Source organism: Colossoma macropomum, unplaced genomic scaffold (genome assembly GCF_904425465.1).
Source record: "Colossoma macropomum unplaced genomic scaffold, Colossoma_macropomum, whole genome shotgun sequence".
NCBI classification, from domain to species: Eukaryota; Metazoa; Chordata; class Actinopteri; order Characiformes; family Serrasalmidae; genus Colossoma; species Colossoma macropomum.
In genome coordinates, this window is record NW_023495946.1 from 225,559 (window position 1) to 237,823 (window position 12,265).

The 12,265-nt window shown below is 41.0% G+C and overlaps 1 protein-coding gene across 1 annotated transcript in view; it reads left to right on the forward strand.

Moving 5' to 3' along the window:
* The window catches only part of med23 (mediator complex subunit 23), an 80,582-nt gene that overhangs the window by 21,018 nt on the left and 47,299 nt on the right, over positions 1-12,265 (forward strand). The window contains 3 exon segments of the mRNA XM_036564162.1: positions 4,128-4,273; positions 6,257-6,502; positions 11,542-11,684. Of these exon segments, the coding sequence (XP_036420055.1) occupies positions 4,128-4,273; positions 6,257-6,502; positions 11,542-11,684 (535 nt within the window).

Below are 12,265 nucleotides of genomic sequence, written 5' to 3' on the forward strand. Positions count from 1 at the left end.
AAGACCCGCCCCCTGTCAAAAAGTGCCAGAAGTCAGAAGCAGAAGAAAGATTTCAGAAGCAAAAAATCATATCAGGAAAAACAGAAAAAATTAGAGCAAAAACTGGCAAAATGAGTAATACAGTAATACATATATCAGAATGAGTAAACATGGGTAGTAATCTTTTTGAAAAATTAAATTTGATTTAACTCTCATTATTTGGACATTTTGGTACTTAATATTTTGCTTGTGTGTTTTATTATTTCATTAAATATCATAAATAAATATTATATTATATTATAAATATTATAAATAGTATTTAGTGCTTCATTCTGCTTCACTGTGTTCCCTCCTAATGCAGTCTGTTACACTTTTTGAAACCTGCTGGAGTTTTTGTAAAGACATGGGTTGTAGTTTTGCCCCATACACTCTCAGAAATAAAGGTACTAAACTGTCTCTGGGGCAGTACCCCTTTTGTCACTGGGGTGTCACCCTCAAGGGTCCATCTCAGTACTTTTAGTCAGGGAACATAACTGAACCATAATCCACTGAAATGATACTTTCTAAGCTGTACTGACTCCACACACCCCGTCTCGTCTCCAGGCTTTTATTTAATTGTTTTAAAACATTAGATCATAAAAAGATACAAATACAAACTTTTTACCTGGAAAAACTTATTTAAGGTTCGCAGTTGGACCTTAAAACCACTGTTGTACCTTTGAGGGAACATTTACACTGTACCTTGATGAAAAGCCAGAATGGACTAAAGTTTCATTTTTACTTTTTTTCTTAAAGGGGTTTTAGGTCTGAAAGCATCCAGACTCTTCCATGACACCAGCAGTGCTCTGAATTGGCTCAGTAGCATGTCAGAGGAAAAGAGCATTAAAAAAGAATTTTTTTCAGTGTTCAGTAACTCAGTCTGCCCGGAGGAAAGTGAGGAGTGTAAATGCTTTCCTGAAGCCTTTTTTAAGATTTTAAGATTTTTTTTTTTAGTGTATCACTGTTGTCGGATCAAAACCTTGTATCTCCAAAATGGTAACTTTATAGGAGAAGGAAAAAACATTCTCTACTTTTAATGTGAGTCGATGGAACCAGACGGTTTTCCGAGTAATTTTGGGTCGTTTCTGTTGGTCCATTCAGACAATATATAAGACCACAGATATTTTCAAATTATGTCAAAAACTGAAAAATGACAAAAATGGAGATACAGGGTTTTGTTCTGACAGCAGTGATATGTACTTCATTGACAGGTAGATTTCTGTCATATTTTCAGTGTAAGATCAAACTGATAAACAACAAAGGCATTTTTCCTAGTCTTTTATACTATACACTATTCTTTTATACTCATGTTCTACCACAGATAGAACATTCTGCGTGCTGCATTTCTGTGTATCTTTTCTCCTATCGATTTTTTTCCCTTACGGTCTCTGATTGCCCCTCTGCAGTGTGTCAGTGCTGATGATATGAGAGTGAGCCTACTCATCAGGCGGAGTGAGCTCTGACAGACGCTCTGTCAACCATTATTCCTACATAAAAATTCCTACAAACGACGGATCCATCTTTCTGTTCATAAATACCCCCATCTGTTCTTTCATACATCAGTACATGAAAATGAGTTTAACCCCTTAAACCAGCGGTGTCAAACTCAACCACTAAAAGGACCATGTTTAACAACCTCAACAAATCCGCTAGACAGATAGCTCCTTTGTTTTTATTTAATTTTTAAATGAGATTTTGCTGCGATCCAAACCAGCAGTTTATTCAGAATATTCCAAAACTGCAACAGCAAAACTGGCACTTTTAGCAGATCTTTAAATATTACATGAATATAGAACTATTTCGAAAATAACAATGGGCTTTATTAGCCACAGATAACTTTTCAACCTCTTTAAATGTCCACTCAAGGTTGATTGTTAAACCTGCCTAGACACCTGGCATCTTTTCTTTTTGTGGCGTAACTGCTGTCCCATAAAGTATTGTTTGGGGTGGCGTTATTGTAGTTTATTGTGAAACAGACTAACATTAATAGAAAATTATAATAAAAATAATTTCACGGGCCAGATTGGATTGTGCCATGGGCCTGGCCTGGCCTGGCCCGGCCCGGCCCAGCCCTCAGGCCTTGTGTTTGTCATGTGCCTTAAACCAGGGCTTCCCAACCTTTTTCCACCCCGAGGCCCACCTGTGTATAACTACAAAGCATAGCGGCCCCCAGGAAAACTGAAATCAGCTTTTTAAAATACATCTTTATTTTTCTTTTCTTAAATGCTGACACTGAAAACCTGAACATTCGTATTTTCGCTGAAAATACTCTGGCTTTTCCAGAAGAGTGACTGTCGAGATGTCTCTCTAGTTTTGAGGGTTTTTGTGATTCATTTGAAATAAACCTCACTCCACTCACCGGGCTTTTGAATTAGCGTCATCACAGTCAACAATAATGATGAATCTTACTTGAGATCTGCTTCTTTGTCATTGGTTTATTAGTCTGAGTTTAACCACTCAGGTCGATGAAGCTCGGCCAAATGTACGCTCCGCGATCCATGAGCTGAAATCAAACGCAGCTCTTCTCTGTTGTTTTATGGCTCATTTGTTGTTTTTAACAGCAGCTTGTGCTGAGAGTCTAAAGAGTCAGTCATTAAAACAGTTATTATGCTGATTGTATGGCGCCGTCGTGCTTTGGAAAGTTTGATCACAGAGCGTGTTTCCATCTGTAGTGAACTGAACAGGGTTGGGTTTGAAGCGGACCGAGATCTGTGGTTTCTGCCAGACCGGTTCAGCTGTTTGTTGCAGACCTAAATACGGGTGGAGTGTTCACATATGTCAAAAAACAGATGTAATAAGCACCAAACAAAGCACGCTGAGAAACTTCTCCATCTCTGGCTCACTGTCTTCACTGCCCACCCGCGGCTGCGCTGCCTCAGACTGATAAGGTTTAATTTGCCACTACTGCAACGTTTTTATTTGTACGTCTCTATTAATATTTATATTGGTTATACAGATTTTTAATTATTAACTTAATTGTTTTTGTAACGCTCCAGCACCCCACCGCGACCCAGAAGGATAAGCGGTTTAGATGATGGATGTATGTATGTTTTTGTAACGTTACCGGCCTGGATTACTGCCTCCCTCTGAGAACAGGCACACGGACCACTAGAGGGTGCTTCACAGCCCGCTGGTGGTCTGCAGCCTACAGGTTGAGAAACCCTGCCTTAAACTTCAAGAACGCTGCTTCAACTCCTCACTCTCACACAACAGTTCCGTAGTAGTTATAATTTATAGTTGTTACTGAACAATAAGAGTTTCAGGACTAGCTAATACAATTAAAAATTAAATTTAAAGGTTTGGTTATTAGTCAAATGCTGATCTACTCGACAGCAGGCGATTTATTACCGGTAAATGTTCAACCAAAAAAGTGGAGCTAGGTCTGCTGCAGCTTGATTGATATGAAAACCTGCAGCCACACCAGCCCTTAGTAGATAATACTGGACACGCCTGGCCTAAAGAATATGCGGCAGCTAACATCAGCAACTAACATCCTTAGAGTTTTAACCTTATGCCCACTGCACTTCACTGCACTTATACACGCATTATTGTAACGTTGAGGGAGATGAAGAGGCAGGATGCAAGTGCAAGTCCTTGTTTTCATGGAAAGCCGTGACGAAAGAATACACAAAGTAATAAAACAATAAGAACTCACTGGCAAAACACCTCAACAGAAGGGAAACCAGACTAAAGAACATGAAGAGGGCTAGAAAACAAACGGGAGATAATCAAAAAAGGGCCTGAGAACACAAAACACCAAGCAAACACACACCCAGGGGTATAAATACACACGGAACCAACCAAAAAACCCCTGGGACTAATGAGAGGGCTACAGACAACAGACAGGTGAGACAGATGACAATAAGGCAGGACTGGGGAGGAGACAAAGACCAGAGCCACAACAAAAGTACATGGACTACGTAAACAACAGCACATAGAACAAGACACAAACAAAGGCAGACAGACAGAAACAAGGAGAGACCAAGCATGCAAGACAGGATGTTACAATTATAGTGTGAACTTGTTTTAAAATGGCAAAAGTGAAATTACATCATCTGTATTGTTGTTTTCCTAATGTGGAGAGTGGTTTTGTGCTCTTTCTTTTGCAGTGCATTCCAGTTCCAGACATCAACAAGCCCCAGTCCACCCACGCCTTCGCCATGACCTGCATTTGGATCCACCTTAACCGCAAAGCCCAGAATGACAACTCTAAACTCCAGATTCCTATTCCGCACTCGCTCAAACTGCACCACGAGTAAGTGACTAGCACACACACACACACACACACACACACACACACACACACACACACACGAGACACCCCACAGATCTCAATCGCTTATTCAAACTCCAGCGTGAGCAAGATACTGCGTTTGCACTCACAAATAAGACACTAACAAATGACTCATTTACTCGCACACATGTAGACACAGTGTGAGCTCGTCGTTCTGTACTTACTCCAGCAGAGTAACATATGGGCACAAAACAAAAATCTTTTGTATGGCTCTGAATTTGGTGCCAGAGATATTCTGTAACTATAACTCAGGTCTGTTTTTATGGTAGAGCTCACAGCTAGTGATGTACGATGATATGGGAATCATACACTATATGGACAAAAGTATTGGGACACCTACACGTCACACCTACAGGAGCTTTTATGAATCCCATTCTAAATCCATAGGCATTAATATGGAGTTGGTCCCCCTTTGTAGCTGTAACAGCTTCTACTCTTCCGGGAAGTTTCTACAAGATTTTGGAGAGTCTGGGAATTTTTAGCCGTTTTTTAACCAAACTTTACAGCTGGCACAGTGCAGTCAGGCAGGTAACGTTCTCCTGGCATTCGCCAAACCCAGACTCGTCCATCAGACTTGCCAGATAGAGAAGCTGATTCGTCACTCCACAGAATGTTTCCACTGCTCCAGAGTCCAGTGGTGGCGCTTTACACCACTCCAGCCGACGCTTGGCATTGTGCATTTTGATCTTAGGCCTGTGTGAAGCTGCTCGGCCATTTCGTGAAGCTCCTAATGTGCAAGTTTGGAACTCTTGAGTGATTCAGCAGAGGATAGACACCTCTATAGACGCCATCAGCCGCCCCACTCTGTGTTTGCATGGTCTGCTGCTTCGTGGCTGAGCTGTTAGCACTTTTACGTACCATGTTTAAAGTCCCTGAGCTCATCAGTTCGACCCTCTACTGCCAGTGTTTGTCTATCGAGACTACAAGGCTGTGTGCTTATCTTTATCCACCTGTCAGCAATGGGTCTGGCTGAAACACCTGAACTCATAATTAGGAGGGTTGTCCCAATACTTTAGTCCATATAGTGTGTTTGTATAGGTAGATAACTGCTAGCAGAACGTTTAGGCTACACTTACTGCCCTAAAGTATATACATTTTATTCATTTTACTGCTTTGTTAACCCTCTAAAAATAGAGCAATGCTAGTACACGTGGTTTAGTTCCAATTTCTTCATTCTGTAAATATTTATGCATCGACATTGGCAGACATTTACAATATATTGCTTGTAGGCATTGTCTCAGAATTCCCATATCAGTGCATCCCTGATCACGGCCCACTTTATAACCCCGTTTGTTCACTCACAGTGTATGTGTTCACTATAAATGAAAGCTGGTGGCATTATATCGCTCTGGGCTAGTGGGTGTTCTGCATATTTCAGAAGCTCTACTGATTGTGGTACAAGAGGCCATTTACAGCTTGTAAATGTTTACTGGCTGCTGCTGATGCTTTTTAATGAATGTTTTATTTTTGGAGCCCTTTTTTGGCTCACTAGAACATCGTGTCCCATGATGGAGTTAAGCAGTTTAAAAATATTTTCTTAAAAAAAAAATATACCAACAACAGAAATCCAAGTAAAAACAACTGGGTTGTTTGCTTTTCCTTTTCTCTAAATTCAGTGTTTTAATTAATATAATTAGTTAATATATTAGTGGTTAAAGCTTATCCTCTGTTCATGGTGTGGACCAGAGGAGGATGGGTTCCCCTTTTGAGTCTTGGTTCCTCTAAAGGTTTCTACCTCTTGCTCTTAGGGAGTTTCTCTTTGCCACCCTGTCGCCCTTGGGGGCTCGAACCTGGGTTTTCTGTAAAGATGCTTTGTGACCGCGTCTGTTATAAAAAGCACTATGTGAATAAACTTGACTTTGACTTTGAAATTACACCAAACCTGAGGATTGTTATCATTTTTGTGTTAGAGTTTATTTAAATCTTGTTCTCTGTTTGTTTCAGGTTTCTACAGCAGAGCTTACGCAACAAGAGTCTGCCGATGACAGACTACAAGATAGCGCTGCTGTGTAATGCTTACTCCACCAACTCGGAGTGCTTCACGCTGCCCATGGGGGTCCTGGTGGAGACCATCTATGGAAACGGGAACGTGCGCATGTCACTGCCGGGAACCAACTGCGTGGCGTCCGGCTCCGTCACTCCTCTGCCCATGAACCTACTCGATTCGCTCACTGTCCATGCCAAAATGAGGTGAGAGCAGTCCGTCATGGAAACTTCTCAGAGCTGGTTTACTTTAGCACTCTGTTCCTCTGTAGGGCCAAACGGTCTGACCTTTCAGCGGCATTTCTAACCAGTCTGTCATTGGACCACTTAGATAAACGAGCTGTTTGAGTAGGATGGCTGTTTAGTTTTACATCTAGGCCACTTTTGTATGACCCCATCCTGTGCTGTGTTCACAAAGAACAAAAAGACTACAATTCCAAATCCTCCATGTTGTCATTCAGCAGAATAGGGAGTGACAACAACAAGCATGTTTATTATTTATTACAGACATGGTGCTCCATTGCTGACCCACTGCATCAGTTCCTGTCAGTGCTGTAATTTTTCTTTGGTAATTCTTAGTTCTGAAAAGAGACCATACCTTGCTGCACCTCGCTACTCACCACGCTGCTTTACCGTGAGAAGGAGGTAAAGAGTAGGAGTGGAGACCCTTCAATAGCATGGCCCGATTCTATTTCTTCTTTTTACCCCTACCCCTTGTTTTGAACTGAGTTATAAGGGATAGAGGTTGAAATCTTCCCACGAAGTGGGACCCTCAAACAAAAAGAGCATCACTTCATTAACAGCTACCAGCGCTGCTCTGTAGGCGACCCTGCCAGTCTGCAGTGACAGCAGAGGAGGGTAAAGTTCAGCTCCTCACTGCTGGGCTTTAGTTACATTTAGGGCATCATATGCCTTCAAAGAGGAGGGGCAATTATTTATTATCACCCACAGGACACAGGTCAAACGTGAAAAGGATCAGAGTCTCCAAAAGCTGCTCCAAATGGGGCTCAAATTGGGCTACAAGCACCTGAGTTTAATCGTTGAGGAGCAAATGAGATCTTACTTGCACTTGAAGACCTTCTGCCCGTTTGTGTTGTGCTTCGTGTGGATCTGCGTCTCAAAAAGCAGATCAAACTGAGTTATGGAGATGTAGTACTTGTTGGGGGCCTAAATGAGACTGAGAAACTCTCCGTTCTTAACGCTGACAGAAGCCCGTGTCTCACCAGAAAGAAACAGCGCCACCTTGTGGATAAAGACGTGCATTTTGATAACCCGTTTGCTTATAGACTCGACGCATAAATATAGTAATAATTAAACAACAAAGTATCGCTGCTTCAGCCTGCGTGTATCAGTACTGTTTCGAATTGTATCAGTGTTTCTCTCGTCCCTGGAAACGAGGCCGCTGTGAGCTGGAAAAGCCTGGGTAGAGTTTGTCCAAGTGGGTCTGCGATGGTGTTCGAGCTAAAAATGCAGCTGAGAATAAAAACGCATAAAAATGATCGTTAGTCCTCAGCTGTAGTTCATACTTGTGTCTCCCCAGTGACATTAGTTATGGCAGAATTGCTGGAAGGATTTTTCTTGGTGCTGAACTCTCTCCTAGATTTTGTGCAAAGGCTTAATGAGGGTCTGAGTAGTATCTCTCCACGGCCCACTGTGCTGATCCTGTTAGTTTTACATTCTCTCTAGAGCCTTGACTGGGCTGCATTTTAACCTCTGGGCTGAGAAATATAGTATCTGTTTGTTTTTTTTATATAATATAAATGGATCTTACTTTTCTCATCACAGCAGGAAAGTGATTCTCCAGCCATTTGTCAGTCTCTGATTATGGGGGGACATAATTTATATAAATACTGTGGTCAGAGCATTGCGGGTGTTCTTGTTATAGACACATAACGGCATTGTGGGTTCACAGCAGTGCTTCTTATTGTGCATTTACAGCATCATGTTATGCAGGTCAGCTCTGTACATCTTGCACAGCATGTCTGTCATTCAGTGATATGGATTTTAGCGTTAAAATCATTCATGTGTTTTTTCCTGAATTTAGTAAAGTAGCTTTAACCACTTAATAAGCCATGGGCCCACTGCTGTGACCTAAGAGTAGCTTTATGCATTTCTGTAGTTCAGGGCTGCAACAAACAACTATTTTGACTATTGAGTTGTATAATTTATCAGTTATTGAAACGAGTAATCAGTTTTTCAGATTATGTATCGCTCAGTTACCAAATAACTCTTTACTAACTAACAATGAAGACGAGATGGATAACTTATTCCCAGTTGTAATGAACTTTGCTGCTAATACAAAAGGTAATAGAAATAAAACAACATCTTTTTGATGTCAAAATGTAAAATCAAGGATGTGCAAAGTAGCAGCAATAAAATATAACAAAACTAAATCAGTTTTCCGTTATGGTAGACTATAATATCTGTCTATGTGTAGATATGGCCGGGTGGTTGGAGGACGTGTTGGTGTGTTTAATCACACCAATCTGTGCATCACCAACCACACAACATAAACATGACACAAACAATACGAGTCACACTAACATGAGTGTGGATCACTGCGTTCCCTCCGTTATATAATCCTATCCCTCATCCTGAGTATAATATTCTTGAAATAGTGTAATTTTGGACAGTATCTTTCTTAAACTGCCGCTCTGTAATGGTACTGAATGCAGTCCAGCAGCGATGTTGACCGCCCCAGAATGGCGGCGCCGTTGACGTTGCTGGCTAGGCCGAACGCGGCATCTAGGTATGTATATCTATGAGCAACATCTCCAGCCATAAACGCGAGTTTTGTTCAAATTCTGCGAGCGCTGGTGAACGTTTGTGGCGAACTTGTTCTCTATGAAGAGTTAAATTTAAACGATTTTGTGTAAGCATTTCATTTCACCGGTAACCTTTCGTCTAGCTGCGCTGTACGTTCGTAAGTGAACAGGGTCGTTGTGAATAATAGTTTCTTGGTTCTCTGTTCCAGCTCCATTAACGATTCCAGAGCGCATTCATTTCGAAACAGATGCTACAGTTCATAACATGAAGTGTAACGGCTTTTAACGTTAACATTAGCTAACTTTTGGACAGCGCAGCTGTCTTACCGAGATGAAGCTTCTTCATCCAGTGAGCCGACGCGTTTCTTCTTCAGATGCTCCAACAGTGAGGATGCGCTCCCGTAGCCAGCTAAGGTCGGCTTTACAAACAGCACAACTGACAACCTTTTTTTCAAAGTTAATCGTGAAATGCTCCAACAATTTTGAGGATTTTGTTCTTGAGGCTGCCATTGCCATGTCAAAACGTTGCTGGCTCGAGAAACACGTGACGATGACTAATCGACTATTGCCAACTAATTTGATCGTCGATTTTAGTCGACTAAGTCAAATAATCCTTGCGCCTCTACTGTAGTTGCTGAATAATAAGCCTTAGTTTGTGATAAACCTGGAATGATAAGAGGTTCATGTTCATTTTGCTCTCATTTTATGGAATAAATAGTAAAATTCCCAAACTGTTTAGTTAAATATCTAATTGCTGCTCTGCCTCAGCACACAATAAAATCCATTTACCTCTCTGATTGATGTCACGCGCTGCTGTCTGTCTGTTCACAGGCGTTTCGCTGTGTGTGAGAAGGAGAATTCATTTTCTCCGACTGACTCACTCTGTTTTCGTGTGTGTGGAGCAGTTGTGTGTCCTGCTGTCAGCAGGCTTGTAGAGTTGGTGACTAAGGGAAGAGAAAAATGACTAAGAGATTATGAATTTTCATTTTAATTTGCACCTCCAGGGCCATGCCATCTTCAGTTATTTATTTATTTATTTATTTATTTTTAATGCTAAGGAATGAAATTCAACACTGTGCTTCTGTTATTTTGTCCAGAGAAGCAGAAAATGAGAAACGGACACTTCATACAGGCTCATTGATAAACAGAAGTGACCAGTTTTCACAGATGTGTTTGTGTTTACTGTGTTTATTTACTTTTGTGGTTCATTATCTCAGAGACGTTTCTGTTGGCAAAATGCTCACCATTCACTAGTTTTGCAGGGCCGGACATGATCCTGTAACAGGAATGCTTATGGGTGGGAATGTTACTGGGGTCTTCTTCCAAGAAAAATACTGTTAAACCAGCCTAGGGGTGGTCAATATTGCAATATTTTATCACCATCATGATAAATTGTCTCAATACACTTTCCCGACCGTATTGTGGATAACGTTAGCACTCAATTGAGAATTCCACCATTTTTTCCACCAATTTCTGCATAACTCAGTGTGTGAGATGTAAACAGAGTGATTCAGAGTAGTTTGGTGTGAAATGGTTCAGATGTCTTTACAGTGGTGGTTATAGGAACCAGGGGTCGCCATGACTACAACACAAATATAGACATTTTATTTACTATCCAGAACCACCAGTGAACCTACACGAGTCTTCTGAGTTTTGTATGGGATGTTGATGATGGGAAATAGTCATAAATTTGAAAAAATATGTTTCTTTGGGGACTATTTTGAATCAATGTATCCATCCGCCATGAATGGATTCCAATAAATGGATTAAAATACATAATCTTAAGCCAAAACCTTATCACAAAACCTAAACAGCGTCTCAGACTTTAAGCAGTGAATTCATAACCATCTCATGTAATAAATATCTGAGAGGGAGCTTTTAGAGGTGGACGTCTGGTTCCTATCACCACCATTGTGAACAATTCTCGGTGAGTGCCTCTAGAACGGAGCATTTCACACCAAACCACTCTGAATGACTTTGCATCTCAACTTTTTCATTATGTAGAAATTTTAAAAAAATCGGTGGAATTCCCCTTTAAAGAACACTGACTGCATGTTTCATTGCAAAGTGAGCATAACTGGGCCAGTTTAATCAGATTTAAATCAGTGATGTTGTACGTATTATTATTATTATTATTATTATTATTGTTACTACTTTATTATGTGTGTATTTGTGACACTGCAGGTTTTATTTTGTCTATTCCAACTTATTTAGTCTCAGAGCTGCTGCTGATGATGATGATAACAATAAGTGATATAAAAGTTATTAAAAGTGCTCAGACTGAAGGAATTTGAGGGAAGGTTTTAAAGGGTAAACCTGTGGGCGGAGCCTCATTAATTTTGCTGCTGTCCACTAACGATATTTCAAGAAGTTGTTTCCAAGCATGATTCCATCACTATATAGTGGGAGATGGTTTAATGTTAAGTGTTTTTGGCCATTCAGACATGCCCATACTGACCTCTTTATCTCTTTGTGTGTTAGTCTGATCCACAGTATAGCCACACGGGTCATTAAGCTGGCCCAAGCCAAGTCCAGTATCGCCCTGGCCCCTGCCCTGGTGGAGACGTACAGCCGCCTGCTGGTCTACATGGAGATCGAGTCCCTTGGAATCAAAGGCTTCATCAGTAAGGCTGGACTTGCTGAGTTTAACACACCTGCACACTATGCAGCCTCGATATTCTAACAGTGTATTTCTGTGTATCCTCTATGGGTAAAGCCTCGGGTTCACTACACGACTTTTAGAGTACAGTGTCCGGCTGGCTTTTGCAGATTTTATTTGGAGACTGAAATATTGGGGATCCACACTAAACGATTAGGGATCGCACACTACTCAACTTCAGGTGCTGCCGAACCGAACTGAACTCACTGAACTCTCGCATTCTCCCACTTCTAGTAGACGCAAATAAACAAACATGGATCTGCTGCTGCTGTTTTCTCTGCCGTTTGTGCTGATACAGTAAAGAGCAGCGGGTAAACATGTTTAAGTGAGGGTCATGGATTTAAAAATGTGATCAGTTTGGTATTTTTTATAGTTTTAAATGTACATAAACTCGATTGTGTCTCGTTAAAAAGCTTCGCTCCACACGTGAGAGACTTTTCACGGTTATTCTTTGTTTACTTGCTGTTTTTTCTTCTTTCGCGCGCTCAGTTTTCATTGGCTGTTGCAGGAGTCCATTCCGATTGAGTCGTTGATCAGTTTACACTA